This window comes from Populus euphratica, unplaced genomic scaffold, assembly GCF_000495115.2.
Source record: "Populus euphratica unplaced genomic scaffold, PopEup_1.0 scaffold31.1, whole genome shotgun sequence".
Classification (NCBI taxonomy): Eukaryota; Viridiplantae; Streptophyta; class Magnoliopsida; order Malpighiales; family Salicaceae; genus Populus; species Populus euphratica.
This window is the reverse complement of record NW_011499850.1, coordinates 1,825,550-1,848,551: the sequence shown is the minus strand read 5'-3', so window position 1 is coordinate 1,848,551 and position 23,002 is coordinate 1,825,550. Positions and strand designations below refer to the sequence as shown.

At 35.5% G+C, this 23,002-nt stretch overlaps 3 protein-coding genes across 6 annotated transcripts; 1 reads left to right on the top strand and 2 right to left on the bottom strand.

Annotated features, from left to right (window-relative positions):
* Nucleotides 1–362: 362 nt before the first annotated feature.
* Nucleotides 363–6,362, bottom strand: LOC105121049 (uncharacterized). Of its 2 annotated transcripts, XM_011019534.1 has the most exons (10): nucleotides 5,725–6,362; nucleotides 5,569–5,636; nucleotides 5,430–5,491; nucleotides 5,191–5,340; nucleotides 4,844–5,020; nucleotides 4,360–4,572; nucleotides 2,215–3,905; nucleotides 1,945–2,010; nucleotides 1,785–1,854; nucleotides 363–1,285 (listed from the first exon to the last, which is right to left on the bottom strand). In XM_011019534.1, the coding sequence occupies exons 1-10, from the start codon at nucleotides 5,916–5,918 to the stop codon at nucleotides 599–601; spliced, it is 3,378 nt and encodes a 1,125-aa protein (XP_011017836.1). In that variant the 5' UTR covers nucleotides 5,919–6,362; the 3' UTR covers nucleotides 363–598. The 2 variants fall into 2 exon arrangements, with proteins under 2 accessions (XP_011017836.1, XP_011017837.1); XM_011019535.1 differs by lacking the exon at nucleotides 4,360–4,572.
* A 6,759-nt stretch (nucleotides 6,363–13,121) lies between these two features.
* LOC105121046 (probable galactinol--sucrose galactosyltransferase 6) lies at nucleotides 13,122–16,484 on the top strand. Of its 3 annotated transcripts, none has more exons than XM_011019529.1 (6): nucleotides 13,122–13,250; nucleotides 13,349–13,398; nucleotides 13,518–14,887; nucleotides 14,979–15,188; nucleotides 15,324–15,458; nucleotides 15,609–16,484. In XM_011019529.1, the coding sequence occupies exons 1-6, from the start codon at nucleotides 13,124–13,126 to the stop codon at nucleotides 16,294–16,296; spliced, it is 2,580 nt and encodes an 859-aa protein (XP_011017831.1). In that variant the 5' UTR covers nucleotides 13,122–13,123; the 3' UTR covers nucleotides 16,297–16,484. The 3 variants fall into 3 exon arrangements, with proteins under 3 accessions (XP_011017831.1, XP_011017833.1, XP_011017832.1); XM_011019530.1 differs by having other exon boundaries at nucleotides 13,225–13,250; nucleotides 13,356–13,398; XM_011019531.1 differs by having other exon boundaries at nucleotides 13,207–13,355.
* Nucleotides 16,485–17,122: 638 nt separating this feature from the next.
* LOC105121045 (zinc finger BED domain-containing protein DAYSLEEPER-like) lies at nucleotides 17,123–20,533 on the bottom strand. Its single transcript, XM_011019528.1, has one exon. It carries the CDS (start codon nucleotides 19,382–19,384, stop codon nucleotides 17,234–17,236), a length of 2,151 nt encoding a protein of 716 aa, XP_011017830.1. The 5' UTR covers nucleotides 19,385–20,533; the 3' UTR covers nucleotides 17,123–17,233.
* Between the last annotated feature and the right edge of the window lie 2,469 nt (nucleotides 20,534–23,002).

Genomic DNA, 23,002 nt, shown 5'->3' with positions numbered 1-23,002 from the left:
ATATTAAAATAATATTTTTTTATTTTTTAAAAATTATTTTTTATATTGGTATATTCAAAAAATATTAATTTTAAATAAATAAAAAATAAAAAATAATATTTTTAAAATACAAAAATAAACAGATTTTAATCTCCCGAGTAGCCGACCTGGCTGGTTATAGGCATGCTTTCTATCTTTTGAGGTCCCACAAATAATCTCCTGGACATGGATCACAAATAGGGATGGAGAGCAATGATTTGGTAATAGTATCTGAAGTATTCTGAACCACAAAGCTATAGTTGGGCTAGGTCTGAACCATTTTTGATTGTCAGCGTAAATGGCAATGGCAAGGCTATCTGACTGGAAAGGAAGCTGCTGAAACATCTACAGAGAAAGTACTGGGCATTTTATGTCGCTATGGTGGTAGACTTCTTGTAGTTCTGTTGTATAATTTATACAGACAATCAAGATACACTGACACTAATATTCAACAGTGCAACATTATCATAGGGCACTGCCACTGCCAATATTAACTCACTATTAAATAACTTCCAGGATGCATCTTCCAATCTGATGGGTGCTCCCAAGTCCCAGACACCAAGAACAATATAAATCCAAATTAAGCAGTTCTTCTTAGCATCTCCAAGATAGATTCAGGATCCCGGATTTTCTGACTCTCTTGTGAATCTTCATTACCTTGTGAAAAATCAACACTAGTGTATGTCCGGATCCCTGGACCATGACCACCGCAATCCATTCCCCTTCCTTGCTGTGCACGTCTCACTTCCTTCTGGTGTTCGGTTAGTCCCGGCCTTTTTCTTTTTGAACTTGAACCCGGCCTATTTTCTGGCTCAAATTGATTAGCGGTATCCTCCACTAACTCTACTCTTTTAGAGTTCCTGCTGTTTGTTGCAGTCACCCTGGATCTCTGAGCAGTTACTTCTGATATTGAATGGCATTTTACCAGGAATGGCAGACTTTTTGTTTGGAGGTTTATTCTTTTATTTCTTGAAAGCTTGTCTAAGATGTCAAGTAAACTCTCGGGGTAATCTAACTTGATCTGCTTACCATATGTTGAATTCCAAAAGGTGACGGTAAGCTCTGAAATGGTGGATTTTGGGTGATCAAGTGTTTTTTCAAGAAGTGGTGCCTGAAGTTTTAGGAGAGAGGAATCAAAGACTATTGGTGGTTGGCAGCTCCTTAAGCAATTAAGGATTTCGGACCACAAGTGGTGAAGTTGTTCATTGGTGCTTGCCTCCTGTATTTCTCTATGTGACAACCACTGAAGTAGTGGACAACTTATTGTCTGCAATAAAGTATAAGCAGATCACTAAGTACTAGACAGGACCACGGTATTCTAACAATGGAAGGTCAGGAGAAAAAAAATCAAATTCTTTATCACCAACCCATGGAAAATGTTTCAAATCAAAGTCGTCAAAATGGTCCTCCACTTTCTAGTGTTTAAGGATGGAAGGGGACTTCAAGAGCAACTCTTTCTCTTACTACAAAAAGACTAATGTCTATCTTTGTTTATTCTCTCTTTGAAACAAGTGAGAGTTTTTATATTTCCTAACGAGCTTGTTCTTGGAGAAACAAAAAGAAAAGAACTGGATGCTGCTTATTTTTAATTACGTATATGCAAACTGCTACAGTTAAAGCAGCTATGTACTCTGGTGACAAACTAAAAGCCATTGTATACTTGGTTTAAAGCATTTGTGAAAAAGATGTTAGATTTTCCCCATCTCCAGACACATAAATTTCAGAAACAAGGTATGCACAGTAAATTAAAAAAGAGAGATACATACCTCAATAAATAAAAGAATAGATGGCTTGGTGTGAAGGCATCTAACAAAACATACTAGCACAGAAAAGACCCTGAAGTTCTCAAAGACATGAGATATGCAGTCATTATAAATAACAGGGAAAAGTGAGCACAAGGAGAGAAAAATAGAAGTATAAACAGACCTTGAAGTTACAAAGAGAATAATGGAAGGATCTGCTTCCATAATTGACCATGACAGCTTCAAGAATCTGTACAATGCCAAATGAAAAATAAGGGACTGTGGTTGGTGAAACAAGAACATTAAAGAAATAAAATCACGTCTCATGCAGACCACATTAATATTTTGGTTAAGAAAATTCCATGTGCTTCACTTTCAAAGAGATGAACTCTTGTACCTTACTATGTACATGAGGAATTTCATTAGACATTTAGCAAATGGTATTTTCACTTACCTGGAAGAAAATTCCAAGCTATTTTTTATGCCACTAAATGTCTTAGGGTCACGAGCATGTTCCAAATTGTTCCCAACTGAACTTGCTGCCAAAGTCAGGATCTGTTGTTCCATGACACATGTCACAGCAGTGCCAGATAAATAAGTGAGGTCAATATCATCACGATGAAAAAATTGCTCAGTATCATGGTCAAGCATGCTGATGTTTTGATCAACACAACCATTTAACATTGAACAAAGCTCTTCAGTTAAACTGCTTGTTTCAGAAAACTTATTAAACCTCGAAGCACAAAGAGCTCCATACAGTGCTTTCCACACTTCAGCTACTTGATGAAGTTTAAGCTTTCTTTCTGGTGAAACAAGAGATTCTTTCAAGGAACCACTATCTTTCTTTTGGGTTGGCCAAGAGCAGGAACAAACCACAAAAGGGTAGGATAAGAGGTGGCATACAGCATGAGGAAAATCCCTGTTGGAGTCCATTTTCAAAAGTGAAAGATCCTTTACAGTTAGACCATTGAAGAAATCTTCCAAACCTTTTGCTATTGCTGTCCAAATATCTAGATGCCTAAACTCCATGTGTTTATACAATAAACCAACAGCAACAGACAGATTTTCCACAGGATCATACAATAAAAGTATGGTTTTGAAAAATCCGCGAAGCCCCTGAAGAAGTAGCTCCATCCCTCGAGTGGCAGGAGTTGATGGGATCACCATACAGATATAGAGTACACTTAGATAAACCAATGGCGAAACCATATCCATGTAAGCAACAGAGCTGATACCCAGATATTTTACATTTCTAATGTTGTCAACCATTTGCAGGTTCTCTATGCATGTGAAGTTTAAAGACACCTTGTAAAGAGGGGATCCCAATATAGAAGGTTCTAAGTCCTGAACAACAGCCTCTAGAAATTGGAGGGAAGTATGATGCAATTCACTACTCCTGCCACCTTCTGAAGTTACATCTTCACATATCTTCTTTATGAACCTTAATAATGTGTTCAAACACAACATAATGTCATTGTATTTAGTGGAGGAACTTCTAAAATCCATTTGGACCCCTTTTAAAAAAGATCTAAATATCCTTAAGGCAGCATCACATGCTGATCTTCTATTTTCAGGGGCGATTGTTGCAGTTGATGCATGGCTGATGATAATATCCATCATCTTTACAAGGAAATCCAGCTGACCAATAGTCCAGGGCAACCATTTAATGGGTTGCAGTTTCCATGACCATTTGCTGGATGTTGAATGATGGCTTACCTGGCTACTGGTTTCATGGTCTAGGTTCCTGCATTTTGCTAATATAAAATCGTCAAGCAGATCTAGGCACAGGTTCCACAACCAGAAAGTCTTAACATCAGGCCCAAACCGAAAAACAGCTCCAGAAATGGGATCCAACACCAGTTCTATCACCCATGGATGGTTGACAGAAATATCAAGCTTATACAGCAGATAACACCATGTATTCAAGCATGAAGAGTAAACAGATACATCACATTTACTCGAGATGATACCAATTAGAGGTGTCATTATGAGCTTTATGCTTTTTGAAAAACCACTTGCTTGAATTTGACAACTACTCCCACCAGAAGTTCGCACTTGTTGAATACCATTCTTAATGGGTTCATTAGTCTCAGAAGTTAACAGTGCAGGGTGAATGAAAGCATCAACAAGACCTTCCCAGGCAACCTGCAAAATCAAGGCACAAGAACCTTTTATCACTAAGCATGTCTTCTTTTCATTTTGTTAAAAACTAAATTAACAAATACCAGCATGCAGTGCAGTGAACACGAAGTAACTAGCAATTTAGGATGTTTTCAGTCACTGGAATCACGAAAATTATTATTGTCTGGTGAAAACTCAAAGTTATCAAACTGCTGTTCTTTTTCTAGTTTTTTCAACCATAAACAGATCTCTGAATGAGCTTTAATCCTTCTGCTATTGCTAGCAGGTCCAAGGTCCCCTTGAAAAAATTAACAGCTGGTATGGTGAAATTATGAAGGAATAAAGGAGCAAGCCATGTGAAAAACCATCCATATGCTCGCAATGTTTCCAAATGCAACTGGGTAAATGAGTATAAAAGGTGACTAGAAGCCACAACAGCAAAACCTGATTCCAATATAAGCAATTCTATATAAAATACCAGCGAAGCAATCTGGACTTGTGGATTGTGATCCGAGAATGTTTTCTCTGGAACTTTCAGCATGTCATTAGTTAAATGCCTACACTTCATGGCATGAGATCCTTGTAAGCGGATAAACCATCCCCATGCTTGCAACGTTTGAATTTTCAAGCCCTGATTCAGAAGATCCTTCATTACAGTAAGCAATTTCAATTTCATATCTTCAGCAAGTGCCTGTTGAAGAAATATGGAAGCATTACACTTATATTGTATAAGTACCACAAGTCTTTTGCTTTCAAGTCTACATCAAGGCTTGCCCACTCATTGCATAAAAAATTACGACTGGCATGCAATCAAAACAAGCAATAAAGATTGAAATAGATAATGAAGAGTCTCATCATCATATTTGAAAGCATTGTTCACTACAATATTTACTAAACTACATGTAAATAAAGGTTGGCCCTGGAAAGCAAGGAAGAAAAAGTAAATTATTCACAAATTAAACCTTGGAAAGAGCAGGGGGAGGAGGAATTATTGTCGGTCTAATCTTCAGTAAACACCTTTCTGAAATATCCCTTTCTCTCTTATCAGTGCTGAGAAGTCTCCTACATATTGGAGGAGCCCATATGTGTGAAGATTCTCTCATCCTCTCACTTAACTGAGCTGATAACTTCATTACAGCCTACACCATCAGGACCAGAAGAGATAACGCAAAACACAACGTTAGTCATATTCACAACGCATTGAACTCAAAACAACAAACTTATAAGCCCTCAGGTTTAAAGAAAGCTTTCAGCTGTGAAGCCCAAGATAACAAGTAAAGGGTCCTATCATCCTAAGAAGTAACTCTACCTGCATGGCCTCAAATGTCGTAGACAAAGAACCAATCGGATTATCAAGAGCATGAACAACCGCCTGCAACACTGAATTGAAACAGCCAACTAGAATTGATGCTTCAAATTGTTGCATAGATATACACCAAACTCCTAAATTACAAACCGACTGCAATAAAAAATGCAAGCAAGTTAAATCACATATAGACAACAGATTACCCCAAAAAGACCATCATTGCTCATTTTTTCCACATTTACCTTTATCTTTGTGCTCATAATTACATTAGCCAATGCCTCCAAAACCAAATTAGCATCATCAACTACAATTCAAAAAAAAAACTAAGAAAGAACGCTTCAATGACATGATTAAATAATCAAAACTACAAAATTCACTAACCTGGAATAGTAGAAACAAGAGAAGGATGGTAAATCATGAATCCCGAACACTTTAAAGCCTGTGCAGCACTGATAAATGGAAACAAAACGAACCCTCACGTTAAATCGAAGACCCATGTAAATTCTCAAGTAAAGCTTTAAACTTTTCAGCACTTACACTTCTTCATCATCAATTGAGATGTCAACTGTGATCAAAGAGACTAAATCTTGAGAATTGTCAGCTAGGGTTTGTAGTAATGAAGGATCATTTACTGATTGTTCTTGTAAGTGTGAAAGAGTAGAGTAAGCGAGTGATTTGTTAGAACAAATTAGGGATTTTATTTCTTCTATTTGATTACAGAAACTTGACATTGTTAAGAAGGATTGATAGGATAGTGAAGGGAGAAATGGGGTAAAATAAAATTAAAATTAAAAAAACAACAACATATTTTGAGCTCCTGTGAAGATGGGTGCAATTTTCGCGCCAAGAATTGGGAGCGTAGTGAATACGCAGGTACCGTGGCGGGTATTTTAATATTGGGCCTGTTTTGCTAGCTTGATATTTCTGTCCATGGGCCGGGAAATACTTTATGATTTTTCTTTTTTCTATTTTCTTTTCCTGATAAGGAAATCCACTCTTTTAGTGCTCTCTTTCTTGCTCGACTATCCTCTCTCTCTCTCAGGACTAGTCATTCAGCTTCATTGCTCCAACTGCTGTAGGTCTTATCACTAGCACATCCAGCTTCATTGGTAATGGGCGAGGAATTCACCTGGGCTGATAAGGGAGCTTATGAACCTTGTTTGACATCATTATTATTTTTAAAAAATATTTTTTATTTAAAAATATTAAAATAATATTTTTTATTAATTAAAATTTATTTTTAATATTAATACATTAAAACAATAAAAAAATCAAAAAATAGTTAATTTGAAGAAAAAAATTAAAAAAATTTCAATTTTTTTAGCAGTTTTTTTAAAATACAAAAATAATTTCAAATGGCTAGTATTAGATATTATCAGGCTAGTTGATTTAGGCTCACACTTCACATTTCTACTTTCTACTGTGTTGTTTGTAAATTGAGGTTTGCAAGGTCTAACCCTGTATACGTGCACGTATAATTGCTGCTCTGACTTGAACAAGAGGAACCACAAATTAAATAACAATTGTGATGATATAACTTTATTTTTTTATATAAATTTATTATATAGTTATCTAATTCAATACTGTTATTAACATAAAAAGAAGCTTAGAATACCAAATTTATTAAATTATTCAATTGATTTTTTTATTAAAATACATTTTATTTTTTTAATGTTAATTCTATTATATTTTACATTTTATTTTTTTAATGTTAATTCTATCATATTTATTTCATTTCAGATAATATAATCGAATAACTAAAAACCTAGTCAAATAAAACAAATTTTATCAAATTAATATTTTATTTAGCTTAACTTAGAGATTTGACGTGAATCAAGTTTCAATCTCAATTTTTTCAAGATTTTAAATTCAATTCAAATAAACGAGTTAAGTTTAATTGGCATAGTTATATAATTTTTAAATTCAGTCTAGTGGCCGGCCCGGGCTAAGGTCCGGATTTCAGGTTTTGACCGGGTCAGCTGGGTCGGCCAAGTCAATTTCTATTTTAAAAAAATTTCAAAAAGGCATCATTTTAATAAAAAAAATAAATAAAAATTAACAGGTTATAATCAGATTTTTAATCGGGTTTTGTCGGATTTACTAGATTACCAGGTCACACCGGATTATAATTCATCTTATTTTTTCTTATAATCAGATTTTTAATCGGGTTTTGTCAGATCTACTAAATAACTTATCTTATTTTTTTATTAATTCAGCCCGGTTTCAACCCCGGGTTCGCCGGGTTGAGTTTTAAAACACTGCATGGTTACCTGCACGCTTGCAAGAACAGCGAGCGATGGTAAGATATTTTCCGAGGTTCTGCCAAAAGGGTCCAAGTTTATGGATAATAAAGGTTTGTGCATTGACAATTCCCGCATCCACCAATCATCACACAACAAAAAAAATACCAGAACTTTCTAGGCCACCCCTCCCAAGACAAAAATGATCGGAATTTGCAAAATCACCATCCTTACACTTCTAGACTGATCCACACCCTTCATCAGAAGTCCACACCATTGCCCGTTCAAGTTTCGCGAAGCACCCAGTAATTGTTCCGGGCTCAAAACACCAAACACGACAATCTACTACTTTCTTTTACTGAAAGTCACATCAAAGACACCAGGTGTCAATTTATACGCTGCTAGATTACTTGCAAGTATATGCCAAGCGCATCCTACGGCTGCAAGCACGTGAGGGTAGAATTATTCCGTCGACGAAAGTGACAAGATCTTGTCTCCTGTACGACTTCTTGTGTGGGAACCACTCTCGTAACTAATGCCTTGCATCATGGAGCTCGTGTCTGAAAGATATCTTTGTCTGTGACTTTTCTAACCCTATACGTGTCTATTAATTTTCGCTTAAGTCCTTTGATTATTGAAAATTAATTTACAACCCGTGATTATCATGTATTGATTTCGGAACCATGTTATATGATATTTTGAATAGTAAAATGAATACAAAGAAAACCCATGATGTAGGGTGCCTTTTAAAAACAAAAATGAGAACAATTTAATTTTTTATAGAAATTTTTTTAATTAATTAATCATTCATGTTTTTTTCTAAAAAAATGATAACATTAATGACTATTTAGAATTTATCAGGTAAGATTTAATTGATGTCTACAAAAAAAAAATTAAAAAAATATGTTCAAATTATTTGTTATTAAGATTCAAAACTTCTACATTGTTATCTCTCGGGACCATATAATATTTCTAGTATAAAATAACACGAACATTGATTCTCGTATCGCGAGCAACATGATTTGGACTGCAAGGCAGTGACGGTATGGTTGTCGAGGGGAAAAATAAAGGAGTGGGTGAGGTTAAGCCAGCAAAACGATGGCGCGAAGCGAGTAATTGGGAAGAAGACAGCATGGTAAGCTTTTGATAAGACGTGGATCTTGTCTTGGCGTAAGTATCCACAAAAAGCGGGAGAAATTAGAAATCTCCATTTTTAACCCTTTTTTTAATTAAAAAAGCAACCGTGTTTCGTAATGGAGTGAGACAAGTTAATGACGCATATGCTGTAACTTTATACAAGGGGAAGTAGCAGCTACCACGTGAATTTTCATCAAAATCAGGATGGACTTAAATGAATTTTGATCTAATTAACTAAATAGATCAAGCTGCGTTTAAATTTTTTAAAATAAACTGATGTGTATTTTGTTAAAAATAAAATTATTTTAATTAAACATAATCAATCTAAACTATTCTATAACTTGAGTTTGGAACCAGTTTTGGACTCGATAAAAACTGATTTAATAACTTTGATATCAATTTTGCATTCTTAGTATTCAGGATTTTGATAATGTCAGTATATTATATCAGCTAGGAATTAGCGGCGGGATTTGTTTAAAAATATGGTTATAATTATTTTTTAAAATATTTTTATTTAAAAATATATTAAAGTAATGGTTTTTATTTTTTAAAAATTATTTTTAATATTAGTATACTAAAATAATTTGAAAACATAAAAATATTAATTTAAAATAAAAAATAAAAAATTAAATATTTTTAAAAATACTTTTAAAATATAAAAATAAACAAGATTTAAAAATAGATTATAAGTTTTGTCTACTGTTTTTAAAAGATTTTTTTTTCCTTGAGAGAAAAAAAAAATACGAGGCTATGAGTCTATGCGTGGGATAATATATTTTAAGGCCATTTATGTAGTAGATCCGACCCGGAATTATCATTTATTTATTGCCGGAATAAATCCCAGATAGTTTTTACATACTAAAAGTAAAATTTTCTATAAAATACCAAATAAGTTATTCACAGTCATATGAAAAATCTGAGCTGACGGAATAAATTGATATAAATCTAGATCAAACCAGGTTCCAACACACACACAAAAAAAAAAAAAAAAGTTAACCTGTTGTAACATTATAAAGATAAATAAATTGATTTGTGACATGATTAATTCAATCAAAATTTGTTGATTTTTTTAAATAATATCATTTATTTATTTTTTATAAAATAAAAAATAGATAGACCTTGAACTTAAATACTTGAATTGACTTTTAAAAAAAATATTATTCGTTTTAGATTTGAGTATTGATGAATTTCCAATCTACTTCTGAACTCGAAGTTGAGACAGTGTTGTAATTTGTGGGACTCCATGTACTTACCACGACTAATTGTTACATCTCAGATAATGGTGCAATAACATTGACGCATGTAATAGTACTTCGACCTTGAACCGATTTGCTGTCGCGCCATGCACAATTTAGTATATAATTACGAGGATAAACAGCTCAGTGCTGATTTCCATGGTGATTATCAGGCAATGCTAATTGCGAGACGGTATTGATGTAGTGGTGATGTGATTAATTTCAATTTTTCTATCAACTCTTTAATTCAATCACTGATCACTGACAACCTCTTAATCAGCTAGATTTCTCGATTGTTTGAGTTGATTAACACATCTAACCCCGAGCATTAATCAATTAATTAATCAATAATTGATCCAAGGTGTCCTTGACATGTATTGCTTCAGTGAGTGAAACTTTTGATTTAAGGTAACGGCATTTATTGTTTTTGTTTGGATTTGCTATTTTAAAAAACTATCAATGAGAGGGTAATAATTTATTATTTTGTATCTTAATCAAGTGTTGAGTCTGTGCCTCTTTCACGTTATATATATTCTATTTTAACTATTCAAATATATTTATTATGAGAAATCAAAGATATTTTGTTGATATTTTAACTTTTTTTTCTTTAATAAAGAGTGTTTGAGGTTTAAAAAAAAAAGATAATATCCTTTAAAAAAAGTTTATTTTTTCTTTGTAAACAAATGATATATTTATTTCATGGTTTTATTTCAAATTATAATTATTTTTTTCTCTAAAATAATACTCATCTAGTTATTGAATATTCCTTAAATATATAAGAGAAGATTTTTTTTTACAAATATCGAGTATAATTTGTTAAATAATCATTTTAACCAAAGAGCTTAAGTTATTAAATAAAATTTCAAGATATGATTTATATTTAAAGTGAAAATTCTTTGGACTTGAATATTGCACGTACACATATTATATTATATTTAATTTTTATCAAATAAATAGAGATTATAAAATTTAAACTCATGATTACTTGGATAGAGATTATAAAATTTAAACTCATGATTGCTTGGTCATTAAAACTTTGATACCATATTAAATAACCATCTCAATTTAAAATTTTAAATTATTAGATAAGATTTTAATATATAATTTATATTATTTTATAATATAATTCACAAATCACTTTTTCAATAATAGATGAATGATATTATTAAAATAAAAAAAATTAACTAAATATCTAGGTAAAATCCTACCTCATCAGTGGATATATAATATATTATCCAATTATATGCATGAATCATTGAATCCCAGTAATTGATTTGCACAACAACAATTTAGCAAGTCTCAAGACAAGAATTGCCCACAAAACAATTGCTGCGTGTGACATGATAATTTTTATGTCGAAGAACACATTCCACTGGCTAGATTATCCATCTGGCAGCAGACGCGGCACACCGGTTTGGGTCCCATGTTCCAACTAGACCGTGGGTCCCTTTCCTGAGGGGGTAATCAAGGGATTGATCATGGGTTCTCGGCGGGTCTCGTTTCAGGGGATGGCTACTTTTTAAAACGTAAATTCGACAAATTTTACAGTAATAAAAAAAAAAGTAATTTCAATAAGATTTGGCCAAAAAATCTTATTCTTCATGCTGGTAATAAAAAACGTTTTTCTCATGACGAAATGGAGATCAATTAAATTTTCAATGAGTTATTTATTCCTAAATTTGGGCATTCACTGATTTTTTTTTTTATCTTTTTTATTTATTTCCTCGTAATAATCACATCCATTTATTGCTCAGCTAATAACATGATTGTGAATTTTATAATTTTGTTTGCTTGTTTTTAAAAATATTAAATTGATTTTTAAATATTTTTTAATAATTTTAATATAAAAATAAAATAAAAATCTAAAATTAATATTTTAATATTTGTAATTAAAAAATATTTTAAAAAACATTTTACATCCTAGTACAAAACACGCTAACCTTATAAATATTATAAGTTGATAATTCTTATATTTACACACATGGTAAAATTCAATAAATCGGAAGTACTCAAATCTTCACACGCATCAACGACTAGTCAAATGCTACCTGCACACACAACCGTCAAATGCTTAGTCAAATTGACATTTTTTTTTTAACACTAACGTGGCAATTGAGTTGGAGATTATTAGGACGCTAACTAAAACAAGCAATTTGTTCCAACCGTCTGATGATCTCGGACTCCTCCCATCCACGTGGTATGATCTCGGTGGTAGCCACAACTTAACTTCCTTTGAAGAACAAAACGCCAAAAACCGAGTACGTGGACACAGATAAGCACTCTAAAAAGAAACAAAACTCGACCCATACCCGATACAAAACAGGTCAAAACACTCAGCATCATAAATTATTATTATCAACGTGCACTAAAATTCCCATTTCAGAGCAATGGACGCTAAAATTTCTAAGCCCTTTTTCATTTTGATTTAAAAAAATTTCGAGGATTTTTTTAAATTATTTTTTAATATTAAATTTATTAAATATTAGAATTCATTATCTGTTTCATTTTATTTTTTATAAAAAAAATTTTATTTATTTTTTATAAATTTATAATAAATTCATGATTTAAATAATAAATTTAACAGATTAAAAAAATAATAAATCTTAATCAATGTAATATATTGTTATTTTAATATTTTAAAAATATATATTATCTTAATTTTTTTAATCAAAATAAATTATTATCAATAATCTAATTTATTTTTAAACTTATTAAATCGATTAAGTTTATTAGTACTCGTATAATTATGATTGTTTTTATTAGAAAACATATTATTAATACATAATTTTTTTAAAAAATTTAATTTGACATAGCAGCAACGTGGCATAGAAAAATAATTTAGTTTATAATCTAAAACTTATCTCTATCATGTTTTAATTTGGAAAAAAAATCAAAAATTCAATTGACTAGATTATTATTGATCTATTCTAGCTCAATTAAATTAAAAAATAATTTTTGAAAAATATAATAAAATAATATTATTTTAATAAAAATAATTTATAATTAATATAATATTCTAATGATTAAATATCTTTTACGAGTGTTCCTACATCCATTTTCAAACCTAAAACATTAACACACTTACATTTGGCAATTTATAAGCCGCAAACCCATAGAAAAACCGTGAACTATAATGTGAAAGAATGATAATTTGTGTTCTCAAAACCGAGTTAATGGATTGGTACATCGTGGATCCTACGTGGTAATTAATAATAAAAGCAGCTTTCTTTTTTTTTAATTCATGAAAGAAGGATTCCGTATTTCCTACAGGGACGGGAAACTGACAGCGACAAGGATCATCGTAGAGAGTAGGGAAAAAAAAAAATGTTGTCAAATATTAATGTACGATCTTGCACTATAAATAGCAGACCTTGTTTTCACCTGCCTTCATCTTCTACTGTGTTCTCTTCAAACTTCTTTAAAGCAAAAACCAAAAAGCCTTCTCTTTCTGGTATTCACCATCCGTTCTTTTTGTTGCTATTTTTATTTTTCTTTTGGGTTTCTGAGAAAATTTGAACAAAATCCGACACCCTTTCCCGTCTCTTGGAGTTTGCAGGTATTCTTCGAAATATAAATCAATCTCTTTGTTAGCATTTCATGTAAGTTCTTCATCTTCTTTCTAGCTAGTTAGCTGTCCTTTATCTATACAGATTTTGATTTTGATGATTTTTGTGAAGCTTTTTTTGTGCATTAATACTGTTTGTATTTATAATTGTAGAGGAGCGAAATCCCATCAACCCTAAGAAAGGAAGAGGAAAAGGAAGCAATGACGATCAAACCGGCGGTTCGAATTTCGGAAAGCAAATTGGTCGTTAAAGACCGGACGATATTGACTGGTGTACCAGACAATGTTATGGCAACATCCGGTTCAAGTTCAGGTCCCGTCGATGGAGTGTTTCTAGGTGTGGTTTTCGATCAAGAAAATAGTAGACATGTGGTTTCTTTGGGTGCTCTACGTGATGTCCGGTTCATGGCTTGTTTCCGGTTTAAGCTATGGTGGATGGCTCAAAAGATGGGAGCTCGAGGGAGAGATATTCCTCTAGAGACACAGTTTTTATTGGTGGAAACTAAAGACGGTTCCCACCTTGAATCAGACGGTGGAGATGAAGAGAATCAGATTGTATACACTGTTTTCCTGCCGTTGATTGAAGGATCATTCAGGGCCTGTTTGCAAGGGAATGCTGACGATGAGCTTGAACTCTGTTTGGAAAGCGGTGATGCAGAGACTAAAAGGACATCGTTTTCTCATTCCGTGTTCATCCATGCTGGGACGGATCCGTTTAGGACTATAACGGAGGCTGTTAGAGCCGTCAAGTTGCATCTGAAGACTTTCCGTCAACGGCATGAGAAAAAATTGCCTGGAATTGTTGATTATTTTGGTTGGTGTACCTGGGATGCCTTCTATCAAGAAGTTACACAAGAAGGGGTGGAAGCCGGGCTAGAAAGTCTGGCTTCTGGTGGTACCCCACCGAAGTTTGTGATCATTGATGATGGATGGCAATCGGTCGGTGGTGACCCACAAGAGGAAAGCAATGATCAAGATGAGAAGAAAGAAAATCAGCAACCGTTGCTTAGGTTGACTGGGATTAAAGAAAATGCAAAGTTCCAAAAGAAAGATGATCCAACAGCGGGGATTAAGAGCATAGTGAATGTAGCAAAGGAAAAACATGGGCTAAAATATGTGTATGTGTGGCATGCTATTACTGGATATTGGGGCGGGGTTCGCCCAGAAGTTAAAGAGATGGAGGAGTATGGTTCAACGCTGAAGTATCCGATGGTGTCAAAGGGGGTGGTGGAGAACGATCCTACATGGAAAAACGATGCCTTGGCGTTGCAGGGATTAGGGCTGGTGAATCCAAAAAATGTGTACAAGTTTTATAACGAGTTGCATGGTTATCTGGCATCTGCTGGCATTGATGGGGTTAAGGTGGATGTTCAATGTATATTGGAGACACTTGGTGCTGGTTTGGGCGGTAGGGTTCAATTGACCAGGCAATACCATCAAGCCCTTGATGCTTCTATCGCAAGGAACTTCCCTGACAATGGCTGCATTGCTTGCATGAGCCATAATACTGATGCTTTGTACTGGTAATTTGTTAAAAACGACCATTTTTGTTCTGTTTCTGAGTTTGGGGCTTTAATCTGATGTGATGTGGTGCTTTGAAATGTTGTGGTGCAGCTCCAAACAAACGGCAGTGGTGAGAGCATCGGATGATTTCTACCCGCGTGATCCAGTATCACACACCATCCATATAGCAGCGGTGGCGTATAACAGTGTTTTCTTGGGAGAGTTCATGCAGCCTGATTGGGACATGTTCCATTCTCTTCATCCAGCTGCTGAATATCATGCTTCTGCTAGGGCTATTAGTGGTGGACCCATCTATGTTAGGTAATAAATCATAGCCCTTCATCATCATCATTCAATTTTACCATGTAAAATTAAGATATGAAAGTCACTAATGATCAAGTTCTTGTGTTCTATAATTTGGTAATTGGTGGGTGGTGGTACATTTTTTATGAACAGTGATGCACCTGGGAAGCACAACTTTGAGCTACTAAAGAAATTGGTCCTTCCTGATGGGTCAATTCTTCGAGCCTGTTTGCCTGGCAGGCCCACCCGTGACTGCTTGTTCTGCGACCCAGCCCGCGACGGTGTTAGGTAACCTTATCTTTATTCCGAAATAATTTTATCAACTAAGATAACTAGCACAACATGGATAAAACAAAATCTGAATTTTAGCTATATTTTGCATCCTTGGAATGTTGAATTATTGGGCATTTTTCTTAACCAAAATCTCTCTGATGGCAGCTTATTGAAAATATGGAACATGAACAAGTTCACAGGGGTCCTAGGAGTCTACAATTGCCAAGGAGCAGCATGGAACAACACTGAAAGAAAGAACACGTTCCACCAAACCAAAAACGAGGTACTGACAGGCGCTATAAGGGGTCGTGATGTGCACCTCATCTCTGAAGCTGCCATGGACCCCAACTGGGATGGTAACTGTGCTGTTTATTGTCATCGGACTGGAGAACTTATCAACCTCCCATACAATGCAGCATTGCCAATGTCACTCAAAGTCCTTGAGTATGACATATTTACAGTCACACCCATCAAGGACTTGGCACCGGGGTTCACCTTTGCACCCCTGGGGCTAATCAACATGTTCAATGCTGGTGGAGCCATTGAGGGGCTGAAGTATGAAGTGAAAGGTGGCGCTGAATTATCAAATCTTGATGATGGATACAAGGGTGAAAGTAGTTGTGTGAATGAACAGAGGGTGGAGAACTATAGTGATGAATTGGTAGGGAAAGTTAGCATGGAGGTTAAAGGATGCGGCAAGTTTGGTGCCTACTCATCTGCTAAGCCAAGGAAGTGCATTGTGGACGTAAATGTGGTCGAATTTGTGTATGATTCAGATTCTGGTTTGGTTAGTCTTAGCTTGGATAGCTTGCCTGAGGAGGGCAAGCTTCATGTAGTTGAGATTGAGTTATAGAAGAATTTTTGTTAGAATAGAGTCGGGCTGGACTGGTGTTGGTTTGGGTACTGGTGTACTTATTGTACGTGCGTGCCATGGATCCCCTCTACTTTGTTCCCTTTGTGGTTTGCTAGTTAATGTAATCATGCAAGGAATTGAAGGGGGAAGGATTAAATAAGATCTCTGCCATCTACTTGGTTGATCAATACTCTGTTCTGGACTAAGCTCATGTACCTTGGCTCTTGCAAAAATCTATCTCCACATCATTAGATACAGCCTGAATAATTGAAAATGTCGATGATTAACAAACGACTACCACTTCCTCGTTTCGGTAATCCAACTTAAGCAACTGCTAGAAACCAGAAAACAAAAAATATAGAATCAGCTGTGGATATTTGTGTTCGGGGTGAAGTCAAGCGATCCATTTCATTTGAGGCCCAACTACATATGCTCAGTTCCCTCAACCAAAAAGCAAAGAAAAATGTGAAAATAAAATAAAAATCAAGCATCAGTAACGAAGATTTGGGATATACAAGTATGAACTATGGTATGATGTACATCCCACCATCATGTTAGAAGCTAATTATCGAATTCACCATCTTCAGAGCCTTTGTTTCTGCTGTTGCCGGTTTGGTATCGCATTAGCTTCTCAATGGTGTTGTGTGGTTAGCTAGACATCAACAACTAGCCCAAGCACCTGTATATGTTTAGCGCTGATAATAGATCACTGCTGCTAGTGTGCTATGAGCTTGTCCAAATTTTCTAGTCAATTAAAGCAACAACAAACAAAAATAAAGGGACTCGTGAAATCAGAAAAGATATTATAGATTTTTGACATCTTGTGTTAAAGCAATCTATATATTCTTTGCAGTTGAGGCAGAATCTAGCCTGATATGAAGAAATAGAAGACTAATCGAGTCTAATAAAAATCCTACTGTTAAGAGACATGTAAACACTAAGATCCAAGACCCTTTACTTCCGCAAGCGCATTAGAAACTTCTGTGGACGCTTCAGGTCCGTACCGAAGCCAGTCTTTAGCACACACAAGGGCTTCCACTGTTTCAGGTCTCAAAGAACTCCGGTACGAATCCAGTTCTTTGATCTCGGTATCAAATACAGTGTTAGGTTCAGCAGTAGATACCTGGATGGTCAAAATATCGCGAGCCATTTTTGAAAGAGTTGGATATTTGAGCTTGTTCTCTTCCCACCATTTCAACACATCCATCTCTTGGTGGCGAGGCGACAAAGAATCTTCTAAATACTGCTCCAGCTCCGACTTCGTATCTTGGCTAGTAGTCTTCACATACACATCACAATCTGCAAGCCCGTTGTCTGAAATTTCTTCTGTCTTCGTGTTGTTCTCAAAATTTCCATCTTCAGCATAAGCTGAATTAAGAGGGTGAGGAAGTCTCACATATTCAAGAAACAGTTCGTGGAGCCCACCGTCAATGATCTTTACATGTTTGCCAGCTTCTTCACCGTAGAATCTCAGAAAACTGAACTCAATCAACTTCATCTTAAATCGAGGATCCATGACTACAACAATTGCCAAAGCCAGGATGCACTCCTTCAAATATTTGTCCATCTTTTCTTGCATTATTTTAGCAAGACTTATGACAAAGGGATCCCCATGGCTTGTAATAGAATGATACAGATCATGCATCTTCCAGACTTCGTGAAAGAATGTATTTTGTGCTGCGCCTGTTCTAGAGGCAAGGAAGTTGGCTGCATCAAAAAGAGGTTTTAAGTATGTGCACATAATGTCCACTCGCTTCCAGTCTTTCATGGATGGAGCCTCTTTGTAATTAGGATCGAAAGTATCCAAGCAAGAAAACACTTCCTTTAACTCTGAAGCCGCAACCAGCATCTGATATGTCGTGTTCCATTGAGCTTGGTTATCAAGAGACAGGCCTTTTTCACTGGGGACCTGAAGCTGTTGCTTGAGCTCACGGAACTTTTGCTCATGGGATTCTGTGGTCTTCACATACTTTACACTGTAACGGACTTTCTTAATGATCTCTCGCCCTTCCCACAGCACGTCTTTTGCAAAGCTGCTTAATGCATGAGCACTGCAGTTCCCAAACAGTAACTGACCGTTGATGATAAGGGGATTTTTGATACAGAGTAGAGATCTGAGGTTTTCACGCCCAGATTCACACACTGGATGATTGAAAGTGATAGAAAATAGCTTGCCTTCCAAATTCCAATCAGATAGGCAACTAGCAACGGCATGGCTAAGAGCTGCATCCGAGTTAGGGTATGGTTCCGTCGCCACATTGAGAATCCGCCTCTGTGGCTTCCAGTCACCATCAATGAAGTGTCCTGTTATAAACACATAACTTAAGCTTTGGCTAGATGTCCACACGTTCAATGTAAGGCAAACACGTCCAGGCAAACACTCGATAAACTTCATAACCTTTTGCTTTTCCCTCAAGTAACCTGAGATACAATCTCCTTGGACTGTATTAAAGCTCACCATGTCAAATCTCGGTTCAAGACTTTTGACAAAATTTACAAATCCAGGATGTTCGACCATGTGAAGAGGGTAATCATGCATGATCATCATTCTGGCAATTTTTTGGCTGAAACGGTCAAAATCAAATGAAATGCTGGCTGAGTTTCGGGATCTGTAACGACGTCTTGGTGGATCAGACAAATTGCTATTTCCATTCATCGTTGGTGTACCTGGTGTTTGTCGATTCCCCTGATTGTTTAGTAATGCTAGACAAGTTCCCTTGGCAATGTGACGTTTTAGATGGCTGGTACCAGATACTTTTGAACCCATGCTGTAAGCAAAGCTTTTCCTGCACTGCTTACAGGATGCCCTTCTACAGTCGGAGCTTACAGTTTCTATGGTGAAGTGCTCCCAAACCATGGACTTCCTTTTCCTCCGCTTGCTAGGCTGTGTTTCAGGACCAGGCGTGGAGCGACTATTCTCTTCAAAGGTTGTCATCTGGTATTCTAGAGCAGCAACTAGCTGATTCTTCTCTTCAAGAGTCACCATCTGATATTCTGGAGGAGCAATCAACTGATTCTTTTCTTCAAGTGTTGCCATCTGGTTTTCTGGAGTACTAATGAGCTGGTTCTTCTCTTCAAGGGGTGCCATCTTAACTCAAAAAATGAGTTCCCACTTTATGCAGCAAATAAGAAATGACAGAACATCCAGTACAGGATTTGACGACGGCTTTGAAAACTGACTTCCCTGTAGTGATAATAATCACTAATGAATTTCATGAAAACCATTGATATAGAACATGTTCAACATGCGATGGAGACAACAAATGATACACATGAACGAAAGCAAACAAACTAAACACAACATCGTTATCTTGTACCAGTCAATGTAATACCAAGTTTTGCACACACTAGCTCAAGCCATTTGAGAGGGCCTGGATCATTGTTTTGTCATTGCAATACCATGCATAAATTAACACAAGTCCAGCAGGTACTTGCCTGCATTACAGAATTCTTGGGTTCCTATTATTGTGCAGGCAGCAGATGCAAACTTCAAGTTCCGTTGATCCTTATGCGACAGGAAATTTTTGTCTGTCCCTGAGAAGACCACTTGATTGTGCAGAAACAAATCCATGGTAAATTTTCACCATCATCAGTACCTTATGTGACAAACCAACTCTCTCAAACAGAAGCAAGGCCTTCCTTGTTACATCATATAAATCCTGTATAAATACAAGGGCCTGACTTCCCTGTTTGCCTAAAACAGATTGTAAGAAGACCTGCAAGTTAGCTGAAGGACAATGGCCCAATAAACTAGCTTCCAGTATCATGTTAACTGCCTTCAACACTATATGGGCTCTATATGGAATAAGGTGGGTCCAATATAAAGACTTTTGTTTAAAGGGAACCACATGGTCTCAGGGTCAAAAACGGGTATTTCAACCCCCTTATAAACAGGCTAAGGAGCAAGAACATTGTTGGCATGGTTTCAAAAAAAGTAATCTGATCAAAGCAGGAGACAGAAAGGAAAACATGCCCAAGAACACAACTCCTCCTCTTTACTAAAAAATAATAACAATTCAAGACAAGCCCAGATCAAAATAGAAAAAACCCATCGATTAATCATTGAAAAGGAGACATATTTAGCGTGTAGTCAATAATAAAAAAATGACCCATAATAATGATAATGTAATTAACCAATAAAGAAATTAACGATTAACTTCTTGACTGGGTAATCAATCAAGAATCAAGAAAATCTTGATTTAACACAATCAAACAAAAAGCTAGAAAACAAGACAGAGAACCAAGAACAAAAAAGGAGTAAAATTCGAAAAACCACAACAACTAAACACAAGTAAAAGAAATTAGGATAAGGGCTAGGGTTTTTACCCTTCTTAAAGAGAGAAAGATTTGATCTTTGATCATGCAAGAAGCTCCGGCGAAACCCTAGATTTTGCAAACACAGATTTTGGGCTTGAAAGAAACCCAAACCCCTAGCTCTTATGATTTGGACTTTCGGGTCCACGTCTAGCTTTGTTAAATACAACTAGTTTTAGTGACCTATGGGAACACGGACTCGGCCCACCGTCTCCTGAATTGGGAAAGAGAGTAGTTGAGGGATATATAGCCCACTTTAAGGATGTCTTTCCCTTTTCTAATTGTTTTTTACTTATCATTTTAGTCCTATTAGGCTTAGGACCTGGGGATAGCAGTCGTTAGATGATAGAAGGGATCCCTAATGACTTGTAATAGAATGATACAGCACATGCATCCTCCAGATTTCGTGAAACAATATCCTTTTGGGTCGGGTCAGTTCAAGAAGCAGGGAAGTTTGCTGCATCAACGAGAGGTTTCAATACTGAGCATATAATGTCAACTCGCTTCCTGTCTCCATGGAAGGAACCTCTTTGTCATCAGGATCAGAAATATTTAAGCAAGAAAATGCTTCTTTCAACCCTGAAGCAGCAACCGGCATCTCACATGTCGTGATCCATTGAGCTTGTTTGTCGAGAGACAGGCTGTTTTCACTGGCTGCTTGAAGAAACTTTTGATTATGTGATTCAGAATTCTTCACCCTCTTGCGGATTTTCTCAATAATCTCTTGCCCTGCCGAAAACACATCTGCTGCACAGCTGTTCTCAAGCAGTAACTTACCATTGATGATAAGCTGATTCTTGACACAGAAGTTACCCAAGGTTTTCACGCCCAAGTTCACTCACTGGATGGTTGATTCGTGACAGAAATTAGCTTGCCCTCCAAACTCCAATCAGATAGGAAACGAGCAACATGGCTGCTAGCTGTATCCGAATCAGGATATGGTTCCTTCACATCATCGAGAATCTTTCCTGTGGCTTTTAATTATCATCGAGGAAGTGTCCTGCTATAAACACATAACCTAAGCTTTCCAGACATGCCTTCAACAAGCTTCATAATGTCTTGCTTCTCCGTCAAAGAAGGGTCGATCACCATGCTAAACCTGGGTTGAATATTACGGACGAAAGTTACAAATCAAAACAGAAGAAAACCCCCGAATTAATCGATGGTTTTACATTGATTTTGAGGACTTGTTAAGGTCTCAGCCCACCGTATCTTGAATTGGTACGTGTGAATTTAGGACTTCCTTGTTTAAGGAAAGGTAGGCCTTTCCACAAGTGGATTTCCCCCTTTTCTTATTGCCACTCTTTTGAATCCAACTAATTAAGGTTAGGACTTGGGATCAGTCATTACTTTGATGAAAGATTCTTTCTAACAATCTTGTAACTCTAAGAGAGAACACTTTCTTTTCTTAATACAATGGAGAAATGTTAATCAGAGACGTAGGCATCCAAATTTCATACGAGGATAGAAGATTTCCATCCACGAGCACACATGCATTTTATCCTGTGGATGCTCGATACATCCCATGTTTCTACTCGCTTTTATAAACAAAAAGACTCTTTGAGAAATTTTCGCTTTTATAAACAAAAAGACTCTTTGAGAAATTTGTGGATGCTCGATGCATCCAAAGTATTTTATTTTCAAGTTTAGCATAAATGATTGTTTTCAAGCAAATACGTCCATCTAAACTCATCACAATTTTAGATTGAAAGCATTGGATTTTCTTCAAAATGTCACCGTTTATTACATAAAATAACCGTGGAAGAACATGATCGGGGAATTTCTTTTATAGTTTAGAAATCCAATTGAAAAACGTTATAGTTAAGGGATCTAATTGAAAATTGCTCGACAGACCGAGACTAATTTTTGTGCAACTCTATTATTAAAATTCAAAATTATAAAATCCCATTTAGAATATGTAGGAGTAAGATCCGGAGCACAAATTAAGAATGTCAATATAGTTTAAATTATTAAAAATAAATAGATAAAAAAGATGTGGTTTGGTAAAATATTTTTTTTATAAAAAAATCAACAAGTAAATTGATCAGATTTGTCTATTTAGATTATAGAATAACGAGGGTTTTTAACTAGCTAATTCGTTTTACTCATTTATTTTTATTTTTAACTTGGATTGTTCCGGTCGTTGGATTGATTCGGTCCAAGTCTATACAGTACATTAACACAATGATCAATTCTATAAAGCCTTGGAAAGAAGAGGCAATTGTCTTCAAATTGAAGTTCATTGGATCGTCATGTTGGTCTGTTTTCTAGGTTTCATTCAAAATCCTGCCAAGCAAACCAGTTTGATCACATTTTTAATTTTGACTTCTCATAGTTAGTGATACATTTAGGTTTTGTTTGTTTGCAAAAAAAAAAATTAATTTTTTTTTTT

What these genes read in the sequence shown, in the direction of transcription:
- LOC105121045 (XM_011019528.1), bottom strand. Translation starts at nt 19,384, where the DNA reads ATGGCACCCCTTGAAGAGAAGAACCAGCTCATTAGTACTCCAGAAAAC.
- LOC105121049 (XM_011019534.1), bottom strand. Translation starts at nt 5,918, where the DNA reads ATGTCAAGTTTCTGTAATCAAATAGAAGAAATAAAATCCCTAATTTGT. An exon ending in TTATGAGCACAAAGATAAAG is followed by an intron (nt 5,341 to 5,429) that starts GTAAATGTGGAA and finishes TTTTTATTGCAG; the next exon opens with TCGGTTTGTAATTTAGGAGT. An exon ending in ATTCTCTTTGTAACTTCAAG is followed by an intron (nt 1,855 to 1,944) that starts GTCTGTTTATAC and finishes TGAGAACTTCAG; the next exon opens with GGTCTTTTCTGTGCTAGTAT.
- LOC105121046 (XM_011019529.1), top strand. Translation starts at nt 13,124, where the DNA reads ATGTTGTCAAATATTAATGTACGATCTTGCACTATAAATAGCAGACCT. An exon ending in CAAAAAGCCTTCTCTTTCTG is followed by an intron (nt 13,251 to 13,348) that starts GTATTCACCATC and finishes CGTCTCTTGGAG; the next exon opens with TTTGCAGGTATTCTTCGAAA. An exon ending in AATACTGATGCTTTGTACTG is followed by an intron (nt 14,888 to 14,978) that starts GTAATTTGTTAA and finishes GTTGTGGTGCAG; the next exon opens with CTCCAAACAAACGGCAGTGG.